At 30.8% G+C, this 20,806-nt stretch overlaps 1 protein-coding gene across 1 annotated transcript; it reads right to left on the minus strand.

Annotated features, from left to right (window-relative positions):
* Window positions 1-5,261: 5,261 nt before the first annotated feature.
* LOC105322821 (uncharacterized) lies at window positions 5,262-17,269 on the minus strand. The gene is made up of 7 exons (XM_034446907.2): window positions 17,113-17,269; window positions 14,344-14,478; window positions 14,073-14,159; window positions 9,000-9,098; window positions 7,714-7,970; window positions 6,042-6,176; window positions 5,262-5,503 (listed from the first exon to the last, which is right to left on the minus strand). The coding sequence occupies exons 1-7, from the start codon at window positions 17,150-17,152 to the stop codon at window positions 5,408-5,410; spliced, it is 849 nt and encodes a 282-aa protein (XP_034302798.2). The 5' UTR covers window positions 17,153-17,269; the 3' UTR covers window positions 5,262-5,407.
* Window positions 17,270-20,806: the final 3,537 nt, after the last annotated feature.

The raw sequence follows: 20,806 nt of genomic DNA on the forward strand, positions 1-20,806 counted from the left end.
GCCAATTTTAACCAAACTTGGCACAAAGCATCCTTTAGGGGATGGGCTTACCCCTTTTAAATGAAGGCCACGTCTCCTTTTGAGGTGAGACAATTTAGATCTATCAAAAATTTGTTGATATTTTTCAGCAAATTTCTTCTCAAAATCAAATTCGCCAGATAAGTTGTAACTTATGTGGAAACATCCTTAGGCAGGGTTATTTCAAAATTGTTTAAATCATGATCCACGGAGATAGGGTGGGGCCAGATACAGGTCAAATTTTTAACACAGGAATACAGTGAGAAATCTTTGAAAATCTTCTTCTAAAAACATTAGGCCAGAAAAGCTTAGGTATGTAAATTCATATTTGTTCTTATCATGATTCTTAGGGGTGAATAAAAAAAAATGGGGGTGGGGTCTAGATTTTATATAAGGAAATACAGAGAAAAATCTCTAGAAATCTTTTTCTCATAAAACCAATTGGCTAGACAAGCTTGCTTGGTAGTGTCAGTGTCAGATCCAATTATGATCCTCAGGGATAGGTGGGTCAACAATGGGGGTCTATTTTTGCATAGGGATATACATAGGAAAAATACATGCATGTATATAGAAATCCTCTCAAAAACCAATTGGCAAGATGAGCTTAATAGCTTGTGTGGAAGCATCCTCAGGTAATATAAATAGTTTGTTCTAATCATAATGGTACCGTAGGTAGTGTAGATTCAATTTTGTTCAGCTCATCATCCCTGGGGTAGAATAAGGCCATAATTGCGCGGGAGGGAGTGGTTGGTTGCTCAAGCTCAAATGTTATAGTATATGATTGTTCTAAATGCAAGCATTTGTCGATTTTCAATTATTACACCCTTAGTGCAGCCCCTGAAGAATTCTGGAGGCACACAATAGATTATATATATATCAATGTAGGTTTATTTCATATGAATAATTGATTTTCTTGATCTTGATTTGTTGAGAAGTACAATGCTATATTTGTGATATATCTATAAAATCATCCTGGCATAAAATGGGCTCAATGTTTTGCATTTTCAATATATGCAGCGAAGACGGGTGCAAAAATGCCACCTTTGCACTAGCATATCGTGTTATATCTGGAAAGTTTTTTTTAAAAAAAGAATGTATTCTACTACATTGTTAAGATAGTTTGTATATGACTTATCGTGGGTTTCACTTCTCAGCTGAGCAATGTGGCCCATGGGCCTCTTGTTGGTTAATTTATTATTATGATGTTTAACAATTATAGCCTTTTGATATCGGCCAATACATGGTTTTATCGACCTGCAAAGAGTATAACGACTTTGGACTTCGTCCTCAGTCGATATGCTCTCGTTATATCTATAAAATCATGAATTGACCGCATTTAAAGGCTATAATTGTGTAACATGATTTTTTTTCACTTTTCTGCAATTTAGCATAGAAGTAGTAATTAAAGTTAAGAAAATAACATAGACTAAATTTTGGTGGAACATTTGCGTACAAAATTTCAAAACTTACTGTTTTTCGTTATCCAGAATAATTGTAGATTTATGTTATGTATTCCCATTTAAAAACAATTAGGTTAGTGCTGGATTTTTCTATAAATATCAGAGGCGGATCCAGCAATTTGGAAAAGGGGGGGGGGTTCCATTTGATGAAAATCAATATGTGCAAAATTCATCATTTGTCAATAAACAAGGACTTTTTGAACGTTTTCCTGCGTATACAACTGTATTTAATAAACATTTATCTCATCACTATCTATTTCACATCTATATCAACACCAGAGTGCACTGCATTATTGAGTGTTTTGCCGTTTTGGTTTAGGTAAGGAAGATTTGCATAATATCTAGCCTTAAGAAACCCATGTTTCCAGCAATGAGAAAGTGCGTCTATGCTTGATAGAAAAGAAACACTAAGAAACAAAAAATAACTCAGACTAATTACGAGAAACTATTATAAAAATGGATATTTTGGTAAATTTTTTTTATGTCTTTGATGTTTTTTAATTCTGAACTATTTATCGATTTTGATTTCTATTGATTGCCTTCTTGAATAAAGGTCTAAATGATAGGATATGACAAAAGAATGGGGATAATTTATCTGCTGAAAAGATGGTACGTGTGTAATACAATGGTAAAAGCAATTGTCGTCCCAAGGAACTTGATGTGACCTCTGTAATGGGTGCGCTACATCATCCGGACTGGTACAGAAGCGAGCATATTTAAAAAAAGTTTTGAAAAGTTGTGCATTTTCATAATGGTTTACATATAAACCCTTTACAAGGTATATTTGTAACAGAATTTTCGATTCTTGGAAACAAACCAACAAGATATCTGTGAGCCAATGCTCACTAGTGATACCCCCGCTCTGATGTGAATATGCAAAATAAGCAAAGTCGACATTTAACAGAAAGCTGGCATCCGATTGGTACAGAAATATATCCCACAATATGGCATGCCTAAACAAATAGTGTGTTAAAATTTCAAGCATCTGCGATAAATAGCTGCTGAGAAATCTTTGATGAGAATTGGTTTGAAAATTTTGGCTAAAATAAACAAAGTACTCATTTAACAGGAAGTTGACGTCCGATTGATACAAAAATATATCCCACAATATGGCATGCCAAAACAAATAGTGTGTTAAAATTTCAAGCATCTGCGATAAATAGTTGCTGAGAAATCTTTGAGGGAAATTTTTTTGAAAATTTTGGCTAAAAATAAACAAAGTACTCATTACACAGGAAGTTGACGTCCAATTGGTACAAAAATATATCCCACAATATGGCATGCCTAAACAAATAGTGTGTTAAAATTTCAAGCATCTGCGATAAATAGCTGCTGAGAAATCTTTGAGGAAATTTGGTTTGAAAATTTTGGCTAAAATAAACAAAGTACTCATTTAACAGGAAGTTGACGTCCGATTGATAAAAAAATATATCCCACAATATGGCATGCCAAAACAAATAGTGTGTTAAAATTTCAAGCATCTGCAATAAATAGCTGCTGAGAAATCTTTGACGGAAATTTGTTTGAAAATTTTGGCTAAAAAAAAAAAAGTACTCATTTAACAGGAAGTTGACGTCCAATTGGTACAAAAATACATCCCACGATATAGCATGCTTATACAAATACTGTGTAAAAATTTCAAGCATCTGCGATAAACAGTTGCTGAGAATTCTTTAACAAAAATTTGTTTGAAAATTTTTGCTAAAAATAAACAAAGTCGTCATTTAACAGGAAGTTGACGTCTGATTGGTACAAAAATATATCCCACGATATGGCATGCCTATACAAATATTGTGTAAAAATTTCAAGCATCTGCGATAGATAGTTGCTGAGAAATCTTTGACGAAATTTTGTTTGAAAATTTTAGTTAAAAAATAAGCAAAGTCGTCATTTAACAGGAAGTTGACGTCCGATTGGTACAAAAATATATCCCACGATATGGCATGCCTTAACAAACACTGTGTAAAAATTTTAAGCATCTGCGATAAATAGTTGCTGAGATAAATGCGACAGAAATTTTTGTTACGGACGGACAGACAGACGGACAGACAGACAGACACACAAGGGTAAAACAGTATACCCCCTCTCCTTCGGAGCGGGGGTATAAAAAAGCTTTCTTTTGTGTTTAAAAGTTTGTATGAAGGTAGCTAGCATTCCAGAAAAATAGCATAATCCGCATAAGCGGGTCATGTAGTTTTCTTTGTATTTTTCGTATGAAACGAAGTAAAACTCATCTATTATGATTATTTAGGTTAATTAACCAAACAATAGATTTGAAAGCGGCTTTTTAAAGTAAAACGAATGCGTGTACTCGTACTTGAACGTCGCTCTACTCGATGGCTTGTGAGTTCAAAACTGTATGAACTATATTTGATTTTTTTTTTAAAGAAATAGAGTAGAAAATACATTGTAGATGTTATTATAAATCTGTGATACTGCTTAATTTTATGTATTTTTTCTTTAATTTTCCACATGTTTACTCAGTGTAGTAAACACCGGATGCTGAAGGGGAGTACAATATACTTTATTTCGATAAAAAAATCGATAGGGTTTTTACATATAAGAACAAAATTATGGGACGTAGTACGAAATTCTTTAAATAAGCAAATTTAAAAGCATTTATTTGAGATAATTACAATATTTCTATTTTAAATGGGAAAAATTGCCTTTAAATAGGCATTAAACGTTTTAAAAAAAAACCTCATATGTCCCAGAGAAAGGGGGGGGGGGGTTCCGACCCCCGGAACCCCCCCCCCCCCCTCTGGATCCGCCAATGAATATGAACTACAATAAAAAATATTCGGATTGCAGACTGTGTTTTTAAAACGTAGGCTTCCAAACAAATTACTAATCCATGACTCTTGCTCGTTGTTTTAAATATGTTTCTTAAATAATTATCATGAAATTTAATTTTCATGTTACTATATTTTAATTTACACATACATTGCAAATAAAATATTTCTATCGTTTTTTGTTTTTTTATTATAGCAATTCTAAAAAATAATTAACAAAAAAATGTCAAAAATCTTCGAATTTTGATACGAGTAACGGGTTAAATTTGTCGGATCGAATTGCAATAAACCGATTAGCAATTCGGCAATCGATTGCTATCCCAAGTAAAAATGAAAAAATATATTTTAAAAATTGGAAGCCTTAAAAAAATAACCAAAATATCTTCAAAAATTTTGGAAAATTAGAGGATATATGGGCTAAGTAATATACATTTCAACTGAAATAGTTATTTCAATTTAGCACTATGATGGTTCATCAATTTGAATTACTGAAACGTTATATCTATAATAGAATCTACTGCCACACAAATAACTACACCTATATGAATCATGAGAAATAAAATATGACCTTGATCTGACCTTGCTGCGAAAACAAGATGCTTGATGATTGATTACTTTGATTAAACTGATAACATTATTTGGTAATATGGTCTGTTCGACTGTGTGAAAATTTCATGACTTTTTTTTTATTATAAGGAGTATCTCTGATAACAAGAAGACTCCTTCATTAATAGTTGATGATGGAAATGCAATTACTGCAGAAAACCAGGAATATAAGAAAAGTACAATTATGATTGTTTTCTGTATGGTATACATTTACATGTATCTGCGTGTACAGTGTCAATTCAGTAAAGCTCGAAAATAACGAATACAAATACAATGAATTCGAAATATTAATGAAAGTTAACTCAACTTCATTTATTTCCCGGTAAATCCTACTTAAACAAATGGAAAACTATTGTACATATTATTGAACAAAGGACGATGCGAATGCATGAGGAATTTTATTCTATCTAAGTGTTATAAATATGCTGAACACACAAGGTAAACCTTAAAAACTCTTGGAGCGTGTAAAGGCTTGAATGAAAATATACAAAGAAGCCATTTAATGTCATTGTAGCTGACTTGGCATTAATATTACAGTAGTATAGTATAAAAATCTGACATCTTTGGAGTAGTTGTTTCATTCAATTGCATGACCATTGGAGAATAAAGGCAAGTTTGTACCGCTATCTGTAATAAAAAAAAATAATTATAAAGGTATAAATTATATGAAGACACAATGTTATGCAATAATTTAGTTTTTATGTAAATGTACAAAAAATTAAGACAATTATATATCAATTTTTAATGAAGCTTGAGTGAAGATCTTTCTGACAGAAACATAAATACATTGTTTTTTTTTATAACTTGCAATAACTTGCATTAACACTATATTGATAAACTGAAATGGTTGTTGACATTGTGTCCCAACAGAAATATGTACATTCATATACACATTACACAATTACTATAATGGGTATTCGAAATTTTTAAATATGTTTGTGGTAAAAAAAAAAAACATGTCACAGTCGTCCTCAAGATACCCGATTCTTATTCTTTCTTCAATAGAAGCAATATGAATTGCGATTTGCATAATTAAATGAACAGTCAATATTGATACTTTATAAAGGCTCATATGTTATGAAATATAGACACAGGTTTTGCACTTATTCCGTAATATTTGCACTTTTTTTAAAAGTAAAATTAAAGTTTTATTAGTTGAACGTACTGTAAGACCAGTGTTTTCGCCATCAGCAGTTGCCGTGCAACCAATGAAGAAAGCCGCCATGTTGTCACCATTAACGAAGAAGGTAGAAATGGGTGTGTATGGCGAAATTGTATTTTTTGAGCACTCCATCTTGACCTGCAACAACATCTAGAATCTTTAGGAAGATCAACACAATATACGATAAACAATGATCAAATCAAGTCATCAGTAAATATATCGCAATTTTAAATTACATGTACCTAGTGTATACTGTTTTATATGTTTAATTCAAATTGTGGCGGGGGAAATGTTGCCCTTCAGAAAATCATTCATGGTATAAAGAAATTTCTTTAATGAACGTTATAGTATATGCTCCCCATTTTTAATGAAAATTGGAGCATAATACTTTTAAAGTTTCGCTTGAACAAACGCTGAAATTTACTTTTTAGCTCACCTGAGTAAACTCAGCTGACCTATTGCTATCTGTTTTCGTCCATCGTCGTGCGTCATCCGTAGTGCGTTAACAATTTTACATTTTTAACTTCTTCTTAAAAACTACGAGGCCAATTGTTACCATTTTTGGTGTGAGGCATATCTATGGTACGGGGAATCTAAGTTGGGGAATTCATAGCTCTACCACCCCCAGGGCACCACAGGTGGGGCCAAATATGGAAGAAAAAAACACATTTTTAAAGCTTTTCTTTTCTACTCCCACACATGTGAGGGAAAAACTAGTTGCATGGTTATAATGTTCATGAAGCCCTCAAGCAAAATTGTGAATTTCATGGCCCCTGGGTCAGGGGTTCAGGCTCTCGGGTGGGGCGAATATGGCCATATAGTAAAATGTATTAAATCTTAGAAAATCTTCTTCTCTACTCCCATATGTATTTGTTAAAAACTAAATGCATGATTATAATGACCATGAATTTAAGCCCTCTACCAAATATGAATACGAATATGGCCATATAGTAAAATGTATTAAATCTTAAAAAATCCCACACATGTGGACCAAAAACTGAATACATGGTTAAAATGTCCACTAACTTCTCTACCAAAACTGTGAAATTCATGGCCCCTGGGTCAGGGGTTCAGGAGGGGGGGGGGGCGCAATGTGGCAATATGGTATTAATGCATATTATGTTTAAAAATCTGCTTCTCTATTCTCACACATTTGTATGAAAAACTGACTTCATAATTATGTTTGCCAGGAAGTTCTCTACTAAAATTTTTAATTTCATATCCCCTGGAGTATAGGTTTTATTTTAGTATTGGTGTTAATGCATAAAATGTTTAAAAATTATCTTCTTTACACCTACACACCTGAAAGGAAAACTGAATTCATGATTTTGTAGACCAGATCTTTAAGTTTTTCGCTAGAATTATAGGTTTCATAGTTCTTTTTTAAAGATTTCAGGCAGGGAGCTGGTCGTCATTACAAATTCATTATTTATGATTTTTTCTACTCCAGAATGAAACCTTATCAAATGCATATGTGAAATTCCTCTACAAGTTTGTGTATGGGGTATATGTTACTCATGTGACTATTGGCTTCTTGTTTATATTACAGTCACGTGATGGAAAAACAAACTTACTCAATACCAACCATTTATTAATCGACATATACCGACATTATTGTTTAATATTTAATATTAAATTTTTAAAATAAATAATTTATAACATTAAAGGTACTAACCTGTTCGCCTTTTGACCAAGAACTTCTTGCCGTCGAGTTACACTTGTTGATGACGAAGGCCTCGGACGTCTGGTGTTTGGTTGTAACGGGACAGGGCTCCGCCCTGCTGTCCTCTACGTGTATATTCTCTGCGATGGACTCGATGACGCTGATCTTCTGGTGGCTGCATTCTAGTTTTACCAGTGGCTGTTGGGTAGTTGTAGTAGTAGTAGTAGTAGTAGTAGTAGAAGTAGTAGTAGTTGTTGTTGTTGGAGAGGCTTAAAAGAATATAAAAATTTTCAAAATTACACTGATGGTCCATTGTTATTTTTTATTTTCATTCACAAATTTACTTGACTTTATATCAGTTAACACACTTTATTTACATATTAAATAAAATCTTTATTTTGTTGAATTCTGAAATAACATTGACAACACAATATAGTTATTTAGAAATACCAAGAACATCGTCAATACTTTATTATTATGCCCTCCTTCGAAGAAGGGAGGGCATATTGCTTTGCTGCTGTCTGTCGGTCTGTTGGTAGGTCGGTCGGTCCACCAACAGTTTCCATTCATTTTCTTAACAGAGGATGAACATGTTGAAATTTGGTATACAGGTTTATTATGATAATATCTAGGTCAAGTTCGATATTGGGTATGATCGAGCCATTTTCGACAGAGTTATGGCCCTTGGACGTAGAAAAATTCCAGTTATTTGCAGTTTCCGTTCATTTTAGCAAGAGCAAGAACATATTGAAATAAAATTTAGTATATAGGTTTATCATGCTAATATCTAGGTCAAGTTTGATATTGGGTACAATCGAGCCATTTTCGACAGAGTTACGGCCCTTGGACTTAAAAAATTCCAGATATTTGCAGTTTCCACTCATTTTCTTCGCAGAGCATGAACATATTGAAATGAAATTTGGTATACAGGTTTATCATGATAATATCTAGGTCAAGTTCGATATTGGGTACGATCGAGCCATTTTCGACAGAGTTATGGCGCTTGGACTTAAAAAAATTCCTAATATTTGCAGTTTACGTTCATTTTCTTTGTGGATGTTTCCCAGGGAGGGGGGCATAAGTGTTTCACAAACATCTCTTGTTCATTGAAAAAAGTTATTTACATGTCATTCATATAATTGTAACAAACATTGTAAAGAAAATATACATAAGATGAGTTTTATTTCAAATGGCATGTAATCAATTTAAAAATGAATAGTCCAGGTTATTTTCACGTACACGTCTATGTATTGCGCATCATATTATTGTAAGTTTGTTTAAATTAACAGACCCCCTACCTTCACAATGGCAGTGCAATCTGTGGTCGTAGCGATTTCGATGGCATTTACCCGTCTGCCCTTCAGGACAGCTCTGACAGTGACTGTCACGGGTACATTCTGAAACAGATATTACTCTTCATATATATATATATATATATATATATATATATATATATATATATATATATATATATATATATATATATATATATATATATATGTACTATCCTTTAAAAGGGCTCGATGGTCGTGGTGATTTTTACACCATTTTAATCTCATTAAAAAAAGAGCTCTGAATAAAGAAATAGAAAAATGATCAATTTTAAAAGTAAGGTTATTTGATTTTTTTCTGTACTAAATGTTATTGATTGACCAAAGTACCATATGGCGAAGTTTAAGGCAAATTGGATGGGTAATTTGTTAAAAGATATTGTTTTCCCTCGGACTGAAATATCAAACTTTCATTGGTTTTAACAAGGAACGTGACTGCCGGATATATCTCTATGTCCGCCTGTAGAGAAATAATATTCGGCAATAGGGCCAACGCTTCGCCAATTCCTCTCTTATTTTTTAATATTTAAGAAAGGAGTCTTCTCGTTATCAAACATACTTCTTATAAAAAGAAATTAATGAAATTTTGACACAGTCAAACGGATCATATTACCAAATGAGTCTATCAGTTTAATCAAATTTGACATTTTGTTTTCGCATAAAGGTCAGGTCAAGGTCACTACCTTTTTCCTCAACATAAAGGATCATAAAAATAAGTGTAGCTCTTTGTAATTCTGTAGACATTTGTTTAAGATTTGAAGATTCTTTAAAGAAATGATAGAATATCAGAATTTCTGTCAGCTTATACTTTTAAATTGGAATAAACATTGAAACCAAAATTGATATTACTTTGCTCGCATTTCCTCTAATTTTCTTAAATTTTGTAGAAAATTTTGATAATTGTTTATGCCTCCAATAATAAAAAATTTCTGATTTTTATGTATTATGAAGACTTTATATAAAGATATAAATTGACCGAAAAGCTTATATATTGACCATTTAATAAGAGAGAAAAACTGATAATAGTGATTTTTTCCATAAAAAATTAATTTATAGAATGGGCGCTTTTAAAAGCTTATAAAATGTAATTTGATAGGCGAATCAAATTTTAAAAACATCTTCTGAAACAAACAAAGTATCATTATATTAGTTGACATTAGTAAAAAAATCGAACATTAATGTTATTGTTTTTAAAATACTAAAAAAGACTCATTAATCTGCAGCAATTCTAAATTGCGAAACATGTGATTTTTTCCTATGCGAATATTACGCAAAAAATATAGTCAGCATTGATTACTTTTTCTATGCCAAGTTGTATGATAGTATAAAAGAAGGAAAAATATACTATTTTAATTTTCTTTCATCTTGATTTAATGAACAATTAATCAAATTTACGTTTGACAATTCGAAAACCAGAAAAGAATTCATCCTTAATACAAAAACCGCGTTCTGTAAGTTCTTGAAATATTTGGAGTAATTGCCCTTTGAAGTTACTTTTGAATTAGAGTTATCTGCACTATAAATTGATGTCACATTGTTTGTCTGGAGCAGAATAAAATAGCAGCGTCGAGACTTGATCATACCTCTGAGTTGAATATATTCTTTTGACTTATGCCAAAAGGATTGAACACAAGTTCCAAAAACTTAAAGAGTCCTCTCCATGTACATAAAATATTACAATTTCAATGCCATACTATGCCTTTAAGATTTAGAACATTTATAGTGCACTTACTGAAATACAAATAAATCATTAGTTATAAAAGCTGTAATACTGTGCAAATCTAGAATTAGAATTTGGGTGGATAAGAAAGTTATGCAAATAATTTAAAAACATAGATAAATTTTCCATACTTTTGTATAAATGTATGGACTTCTTTAAATAGTTTTATATAATTTTCTTCATGATATAAAGTTTTGTCGCCCCAAAGTATAAAATGTACATTAATTATATTCAAAAAGTTAAAAATGATAACATATTATACATAATGATTGTCTTTATAATATTTTTTTTACAACCGAAGAACAAGTAATGTGCAGCTTCTAAACTTCCACATTAACACATTGCATTGGGTTGACTATTATGTTACATCGCTAAAGATCATATTTGAAAACACAATTATCAATTTATGCCTTAGTTTCATATGAATGATATTTTAAAATCTTTAGCCAAAAGAGAAATACTTAGGAGGCTTTGTATAATCGTTCTTTAGTGTTAACGTTTTCTTTAAACAGGTCGAGACCACTATATTTTGTGACGTCGGCATAAATTTGCATACTGAATTAGCCATCTGTTTACTTTTATCGACAAACCAATCAGGTGAATGAGTTGCAAGGCATTGTGGGCTACTACAAGTTTCATGGTATACAAAGCGTATTGAAAATATATACCATTTTGAATTGTCCTTTGGAAACTCATTATGAATGATTTTTCAGAATTTATGAAATTAATATGGACAGTTATGTCTGAACTTCGATTTCTATGCTCACATTTAAAAAATATTGCATATGAGGACTTATATCAACCTATTTAAATACCCCATTGTCACTGTTCAAAAGAGAGGTACGTCCTATAGAATTAGAAGCAGCGAGTACCGTTTTTTCACATGATATCCCATATTTAAAGCAACATTATTAGAATGCGCGTTGATATTTTCTTCAGGGACACTCATCAGAATGCTTCACGGACAAAATACTATATGCTGCACAGCTTGCGCTTCTGCGTTTGTATATTTGTGCATTTCTACTACCGTGGCTATTCACGTATGTTACAAATGTACAGTTACCTGTATTTATTTCTAGTGCACAATGATAAAGTCACCAATACACAACTGTGCAGTTTTTTCTTATCAAAACCTGTTTGTACTTGTGTGCGTATGTTTGTCAGTCGTTTGATACTGATCATTTTTGAAGCAACAATTGATCAACTAAAACAACAGTATTTTTCAATGTGAGCATGGAACAAAGTTAATGGTACGTAATCTTTCCTTTTTTACCTTCTAAAGTAAAAATCAAGATGTACAAACATTCCGGGAAGCAATTAAATATTGTGAATAAAACAGACAAAAACCACGTGCGTCTGTTGAATCGTAGACACGTTGTAGACCGTCATGCATTGCAACTCATTCACTGGATTGGAGAATCTGTTTGACGAAAATACTGTCACGTGTTAAATAATGCTATCCATATAAGGTAGTGTACCCGACCTGTTAAAATACTTAATGAAGTAGCTTCCCTGGTAATATTACTCAGACTATTTCACTAACGAATAGTGTCAGGAAAAAATAACTTGTTAAAAAACTTCTTATCTACATCTAGGCAAAGAATAGTTTGAGGGGTTTTTAGTATTATAGTTGGAAGTGCATTTCTTCTTACAGGGGTTATATCTTTTAGACAAGAGGGAACACGATTATTATGAATTTTGAACATAGTAGATAATTTGAAGCGGTTTCGCCTCATTATTAATGGTTCCCATCCTGTTTCCAAATATATAGAGAATTTCTTGAAGCTATGACTCAAATACCTGAAACTATTCTTGCTGCATATAATTGAACATTTTCAAGCTTATTAATATCAAATTGGGTACATCCAGACCAAACTTCAACAACATAGTTGTGGTCTTATAAATGATACATACATTTGTACTAAAATATCTCTAGATTCAGTAAATTTAAGTTTTTTAAGTAGACAAAATATATTGTAAGTCTTTTTACAATAATGTCTATGTGATAAGACCAAATTATATTTGAAGATAACAATGCTCCTAGATGTTTGTGTTGTGAACAATTCAAAGCACATTATAAAACAACAAATTAGGAAAATTTTCAACATTTTTAAAACTAAAGAATACAACTTTTGTTTTTGTTTTTGTAGATTAAATTCTAGAGGCCATTGTTTTGATCATTCTTTAAGTAGAAAAAGATCATAATTGATATTATTTTCTATGACAGAAATATTGTTTGAACACTGTTGTAATGTACTACCATCAGCATAAAGTCTACAAATTGATCTCATACCTCTTTGGAGGAGAGGGAGAAAACGTTTGAAACAGCAACACAATATTGTATATGAACTATGGGACAGCGAAGATTTTCAAAACTATTTGAAATTTTGAGGAGACCAACTATTTGAAATTTGACGATATGTTAGCTACATGTACTTTTATGCATTAATTTTTGAAGATCATCGCTTTAAAAAAAAATGTCTTAATTGATAGTCTTCGGAAAAAAAATACTTATTAGGTTTGCTGACTGACTACAGATTTACATCGGTAACAAGTAACAATGTATAGTATACGTAATCTCATATTCTTTTAAAGCAAGAACTACAAAAGTGACGTAACCCAAAAACAATAATTATTTCTTTTCTACAATGCAGTTTATTAACATGCATCCGTCCGATTATTCCTGTAACTAAACTTTCAGAACTAAATCTAGTTAAATAATATAAATAAAATAATTATCATACGAAATATTATACAACTATTGTTGGTTTTTTTAAAAAAATCAATAACGATGATTTACCTACCTGATAAGTAAAATATTTATCGAACTGGAGGCGAGGTGAATATTGTACTTCGAGGGTAGCTAAATCATCGTATTGATAATTAAAAACAGCAATAATGATTTTATTATAATGATTAAGCGACAAAATGATACAGACATATCAAATTGATTATTCTCAAGCGAAGATTTTAGTTTGAAGCCAAAACCGAACAAATTGAGAAACGCGATACTTCATTGGACGATCTATTTTTAGTCCAATGTAGAGAAAATCAAATGTTATATTGACCTCTGAGGTCACTTGCACTTGAATATAACGTTCTGTTTTAACTAGTTAGATATGAGCCAATCAAAGAGCTTTGAGTTAATCAAACATATAATGAAATACATATACGATATTGTTGAGAGGTGTAAATAAACTTTAAAAAACCATGACAAAGGGAGGGAATGAGGGACACTCGCAATATACAACACTAGGTATTTTTCATCAACGATCATCAACGATCATTCAGGATATAACATATAAAACTAGTCTTATTACCGTAACAGTGACAGGTGTGTTGATGTCCAGAACAATATTCATGAAGGTGGTGATGGCAAGAGGAACAGTCACTGTTAACAAAACACTCTGAAACAATTCAATTTACATACACTATACTTGTCAATTGCATTAACTTAAAAGAAATTCAAGCATGATGAAATAAAAGTTTCTGCATTACAAGAGCAAACGAGTTGGTTAAATATTTACGATATTGTAATACGTAGTGTGTGTGTGTGTGTGTGTGTGCATTTGTGTGTGTGTGTTTGTTTACCTACGCACTGACATGTGCCGAGCGACCTGTGATTATTAAAAACACATCGATAGGTCAACCCATCTTCACAATCTGAGTCGCTACAATTATTGTCACTGTGGCAATAGGTCGTGTCTCCATTCACCATCACGGCACCTGTGGGTAATTTTTAGATATCAAGATATAAATTTATCTCATACTTTCTTACAATTGGCACAGTGTCTCTCGTAAAACAATCATTATCATAAAAATAAATATAAAAATGATAAATGAAAGAATAAAAAAAAATGGAATGGATTTACATATACTGTTGATACGAAAAATTACATTATTTCGGTTTGTCGATCAAACTTTCGTTAAAATCCAAATTGAAATAAAAAAACACACTCAGCACAGAATATGACATAATATATTATATCACTGGGATATTGTTAATTGAAATTTTTTATCTTTTCATTTTACATCGCTTGAGCTTAAAAGGTAGTAATTTTATTTTTTTGATCATTTCTATTGAATTTATTTTTTGTTTTTCTTTCTAGGTAACATTAGAGGACAAAATAATTGCCACTCCCATATAAAACTTTAGACAAAATATACTATAAACGACTAGAATGTGTATATGTAATTGTAACTTACAGCAAGTAATAGGTGTAACTTTTAAAATTTGATTTTCTCCATTTGTACCGAATAAACTTTCATTATTTTTTAATTTTATCATTATCTCTTATTAATGTGTGCAATTTTATTTTTTCATATATATATTCTAAAGCTATCTTATGAAATTATATCGATTTCATCTGAAGTGTATTTTTTTGTATAATAAAGTTTCCAGTTTTGTTGTATGTACTTTTATACTGTTAATTCTTTAAATTTTACATTGCTTGAGCTTAAAAGGTAGACGGACCAAACAATGGGTTTCTTTAAAGAAGTTGGACCAATTGAATAACAAAAATACAAAATTTATTTTTCAATCATTTTGATTGATTTTTTTTGGCTCTCTAGATAAAATTATAAGACAAAAATATAAAGCTATCCATCGAATTATATCGAATTCATTTGAATTGAGTGCACATTTTTCTTATGCGTGATAAATACATATTTAATTCTGTTGTATATACGTTCATATTGTTCAACTTTTTATTACTTTTTAAAGTTTTTCAATATTATGTATTTGCATTTAGTGTTCATTATGAAATTTTCATTTGAAATTTGCATCGTATATATATTCATATTGTTCAAATCTCATAAGTATTGATTTCTATTCTAAATTTTTTTTCGTGTTTACTATAAATATTCAATTTCAATTATTTTACACTGTAAAAATTACTAGTATTCCCTTTGTTCTGTAATGTTGAGTATTGCATTGTTTTATAAGCATTATTTATTTCTGTTAATGTGATTTGTTTCAAATAAGTTTACGTCAATAAATTCAAGTACACTCGATTATGTGTAGTATCATGACGTCAAGAAATTATTCAAATGCTGAGAATACCGTATCAGGAACAGGCTGTCCAGTTTTATCAAGAGAGTCATCATGAATACAACTTTGACAAATAACCCTTTGGATCGATGAATCAGTATTTTATATTTACATCTACCAAGTATTATTCCCTCTAATTCTTACAGAAACTTATATTTAATTCATAGCTCTATAGAAACAGCCAGACTGAAATTTATTGATAGAAATCTACAGCGGCTGAAACTGACAAGAAATTGAAAGGACTAAAAATTGACACACCCTTTTTATCGATTGGTCGAAACCTACAAAAACGCATGAGGAATCACGAACTGCACGATACAATCATGATGGTGTCAGACTCATAGTCTCACAGGAGACGATTTGGCTGATTGTTCAAGTTAGCTAACGTACTTATGTACATTAACAGTAATTTAGTGAATTTACTTACTTTTCATAATCATTTTATTGATTAACTTACAGAAAGATATTAATATAAACAATGAAATGATTTCTTTGATAATTCATGCGGGTTATGAAGTTAACAATCTTTGCAGAAAAAAATTACATAACCCGCTAACGCAGGTTATGTGTTTTTCTGCAATGCCGCTACCTTCATATCCCGAATGAATCACCAAAGATAGCATTTTATTGTTTATATGAATATACAAGCATTTGATCCAATTTTGATTTAGATATACAATCACGTCAGCCCTTTTCATTTTGCGAAAACTCGTAGCCACAGTGCGAGTATATGTATCAATTCAATTCCATACAAAGTTTATTGTAAATAGCTAATTCACATGAAACATCCAACGAATGAAATGGCATAATTATAAACATTTATAGAGTTATTGGTTATTGATAAATAATAAAATGACTAAAGACTTTTGCTATTTAATGTAGCACAACGAAAGATCACAAGTTCACGTTGATCAACATTCGAATTTGTGAGAATATAGGAAAACACATTCTTATGTGGGTAAGAAAGCGTAATTCAAGCGCAAAAAAAAAACTAAAATAAATAAAAAAATTATATGACTGTATTTAGATTCATCAATTTGAAAACAAAACTTTTTTCTCTAAAAACGATTGGTCATAGAGAAAACAGAGACGTGGCGCAACAAAACAGAAAGCAGAGTGTCCTTTCTGACATATATTATTTTTTAAATAATATCTGCAATATGACTATCATATTGCAGATATTATTTCAAAAAAATAATATATGTTAGAAAGGACAGGAGACTCCCGCCCGTCTAACATTGTTCACAAATCCTCCTTTACACACTGAAAAATTTGCCACATTTTGTCTGAGAATTAAAAAAGAGTTTTACCTGAAACCACACACAATAGAATAATGCACATCAAGTTCATGTTTGCTCCGTGTTTGTGCAAGTTGCTGTCATTGAAATTAATACAGAAAGCTAATCTTTATACAAAAAAATCACGTTTTTCAGAAGAGCGGCATTTCATAATATTGACCTTATCTCTTGTAGTAAGATCGTGACAGGCCACAGTACGTTAATAAGAAATTTTATCATATCTAACATAAGTGTATATTTGGAATGCAGTCTCAGAAATGACGGAAAGAACGTGGTTTCTCTCTCTTCATTCACTGTTCAAGCAATGATCCTTTCTTGTTGCAATATTGCATTCTATCAAAATGCAATAATCCATACATAATCCATTTGAGCAATGAATACACGTATTTGTGAGTTTTGACGCGTTTTCTATTTAAGTGTGGGAATTATCATTTAGTGCAGAGCACCGGTCACTCAACATTATACCATAAATCCGGCAATTTTTGTGATGACTTAGTTTTCGAGGTCATTTTTACATTGCAAAAAATTCAATATTCTGTGGATATTCTGGCAGTTTTTTTCTGTCACCTCTTTTTGACATTATTATCACTTTGATACAGGGTTTTGTAATTTGGATAAATATGAGGTATATTTGTTAATAAAGAAGATCAATGTATGGTATTACGTATATAAGTAATGTATTGAGTAACAGATCCCTCCTTTACTGATTTGTTTATCTATTATAATTTTGAGTTGAGTTGAACTTATTTTATTGACAAATGATGCCAAAAGTATTAGACACAAGTTCTAAAAACTTAGAGAGTCCTCTCTCTGTTATATATACATGTAATACAATCCAATACCAGCTAACATTTATGATAGTTATAGTACACTTAATGAAATAGAAACAAATAACTGGTTCTGAATGCTGTTATACTGTGTAAATTTAGAATTAGAATTAGGATGGATAAGAAAGTTATGCAAAATTACATTTAAAAAACTTGGACAAATCTTCCACACTTTTGTATAAATGTATAAAATTCTTTAAATATTTTTATATTTCCATCATAAGATAAAGTTTTGTCACCCCAAAGTATCAAATGTACATCAATTTTATTCTAAAACTTCAACGATAAAATATTATACATAAACGCTTGTCTTAAAAGGGAATGGCCACGATTTTGGTCAAAAATTGTTTTTTCGATTTTAATGTTTACAATGCTTCAGTATAGCATTTTTAATAGGCAACCAAAATTTGATTGTCATTTGTTGATTTATAAGCGATTTACAGAGCTTACAATTCTTCGCTATGTAAACAAAGCCTTTGATTACATTTTGAATGTTGAAGTAAACATTCCAGTTTTCGACCTCAAATAAATGTGTTAATTGTTAGTAATTGTTTATTTATGCTTAAAATGAATAAAAAGAGAGAAAAATCAGCTTGAAAAAGATTTTTAACTGGTATATTTAACCTATGTAAACAAAAACAGGGCACGAGCCTTTTTACATGACGAAGAAGTGTGAGCCCTGTATTTTGCTTAAAACTCATCGACTGGCACCCATATTTCATTTGATCTTTAGAAAAGCATTCCTCAAGCATTGTAAATAATAAAAACAGTAAAAACTAGAAAACTGACCAGCCAGGAAGGGCCCGCTATGACAATTAATAAAGAGAAGTGAAAAAAACTTTGAATTCCATCCTCTTTATATTAACAATGATGGAAAATAAATGCCCGGCATAACCCTGATGTAAATAACTGCAATATATATAAGGTGGTAAAAAAAAAATGAAAATTATAAGTAACAAGTGTATTTTTAAAATTTCAAGATAATTCCTGAATGTCCAAAAACTCTAAATAGTAACCTAGCTTGTATCTGCATAAAACAGGGATAACTTCATGTCTTATAAAAAAAAAAACTAAATTAAATGTGTATTTAAAAAAGATTTAAACAGGTGTTTTATAAAATGCAAGCCTTCAGTGAATGCAAATACATTGTATCAATAGGGTTGACCTCAACTTCAAAACAAACATCAGTTGCAGACAAAGGTGTTCATTAATCTTCATATGACATATAGAGATAAGCCTCTAAATTTTCTGCAGCAGGCAAGATAATTAATCCCAGGGGATTAATTGTTCTGCTCTCTCATCCTTTTTCTCAATTTACAATAAGATTTTTTTTTTCAGAAATGACAGAATGGGGTTATTATCTGATTACCTGTTAAATTAACAGTATAAAGGCAGAAAAAAATAAAATTAATAATTAAAAAATAAAATAGTGAAAAAGGATATCTTAATATATATATTGATTTTAGAATTCAATGAAATTATCATAAATCATTGTGTACGGTATTTTAACCAAAATAAAGTATGAATATTATATATTTTAAATCCATATTTCAAAGAATGTACACAATACTACACATCATTCAAAATTGACCTTAACTTCAAAACAAAGTTCATTTGCAGACACAGGCAGTGCAGTAATTAATCTCAATGTGACAGATAAAAATAAAGCTTAGGATTTTCTTCCTGTGGAAGGTTAATTAATCCCAAAGGCAAAGTTACAACTTAAATAAGCAAAACGAAGAACAAGTTATTATCCTTCGTCATTAATAATAAGTGACAATGTCAATCAACTATCGTGGTGTTCTTGAGAATTACTGGAAAAAGAAAATCAGGTAAGAACATAAAATAATACTCAGTTTGTGAAAAAAACTACATTTATACGTAATATCAAAGTAAAAGAATTTGTAAACCACACTGAAAAACGAATGTTTTAACTCTTAATGATGAATAAATATGAAATCATGCAAAATATTGTTATTCAAGATAATTAACTGTTAAAATGGCATCTTCCATTGTCTTACGAAATGTACGTTTAGATGGATACATCTTTTTGAAGTCAGTGTATGTTTAACTGACCTGCAGAATTCTAAACTAAACTATAACATTCATAATTAGTTTTATTAGTTATAAGTGTGAAAACCCGATAATTTTCGTACAATAAAATCATTATCTGGCCTTTAACAATTATACAGCATTTTTTTTTGTTTTTCTGTAACATTTTAAAATGTTTTATTACATTATGATATGATTTAAGGTGTTCAATTAAATTTGAACTTCAGCGATGAAGTTTTAATTCTATGTAAAATATCCGTGATATGTTCGTTAGCTTTTACCATATGCATTGATTTATTTCCAATCATTCCCCTCATTTCATACACATCTCAATAGTTAGTAAAGTTATAAGCAGTTAGTATAAGTATGGAATAATTTCTCTTGCGATTAATTTGGAAAGAAGGCATGCGTGTAAGCCTTGTTTATGCATACTTGTAGGCTGGGTGATGATGTAGCTAACTAAAAGTATCTCGTTTATTTCTTGACAAGTGACATCCAAAAGAAATAACCTTCTAGAGTTATTTCAAAATTGAAAGAAGATGGGTGGATAAGGCGTGTAAAATGTCTATGCATGGAAGGATAGTCTACTAAAAAAAATCAAAATATCAACAAATCTGATATTTTTAAATAATAAACCATTGAAAAAACAAAGTATACTTAAATATCATCGACTTGTAACCTTTAAAAAATGCTTCAATGCTGGAAATGTGTTGATTCAAACTGGCGTATACGTATTAAAACCTCCATATAGTGTCAATTTTTAGAACTCCAATGTCTTTCCTTTTAAAGAGTGGGTCTGTACTCCATATTTTTCTTATAGTCTAAAT

The sequence above is a fragment of the Magallana gigas genome, chromosome 2 (genome assembly GCF_963853765.1).
Source record: "Magallana gigas chromosome 2, xbMagGiga1.1, whole genome shotgun sequence".
NCBI classification, from domain to species: domain Eukaryota; kingdom Metazoa; phylum Mollusca; class Bivalvia; order Ostreida; family Ostreidae; genus Magallana; species Magallana gigas.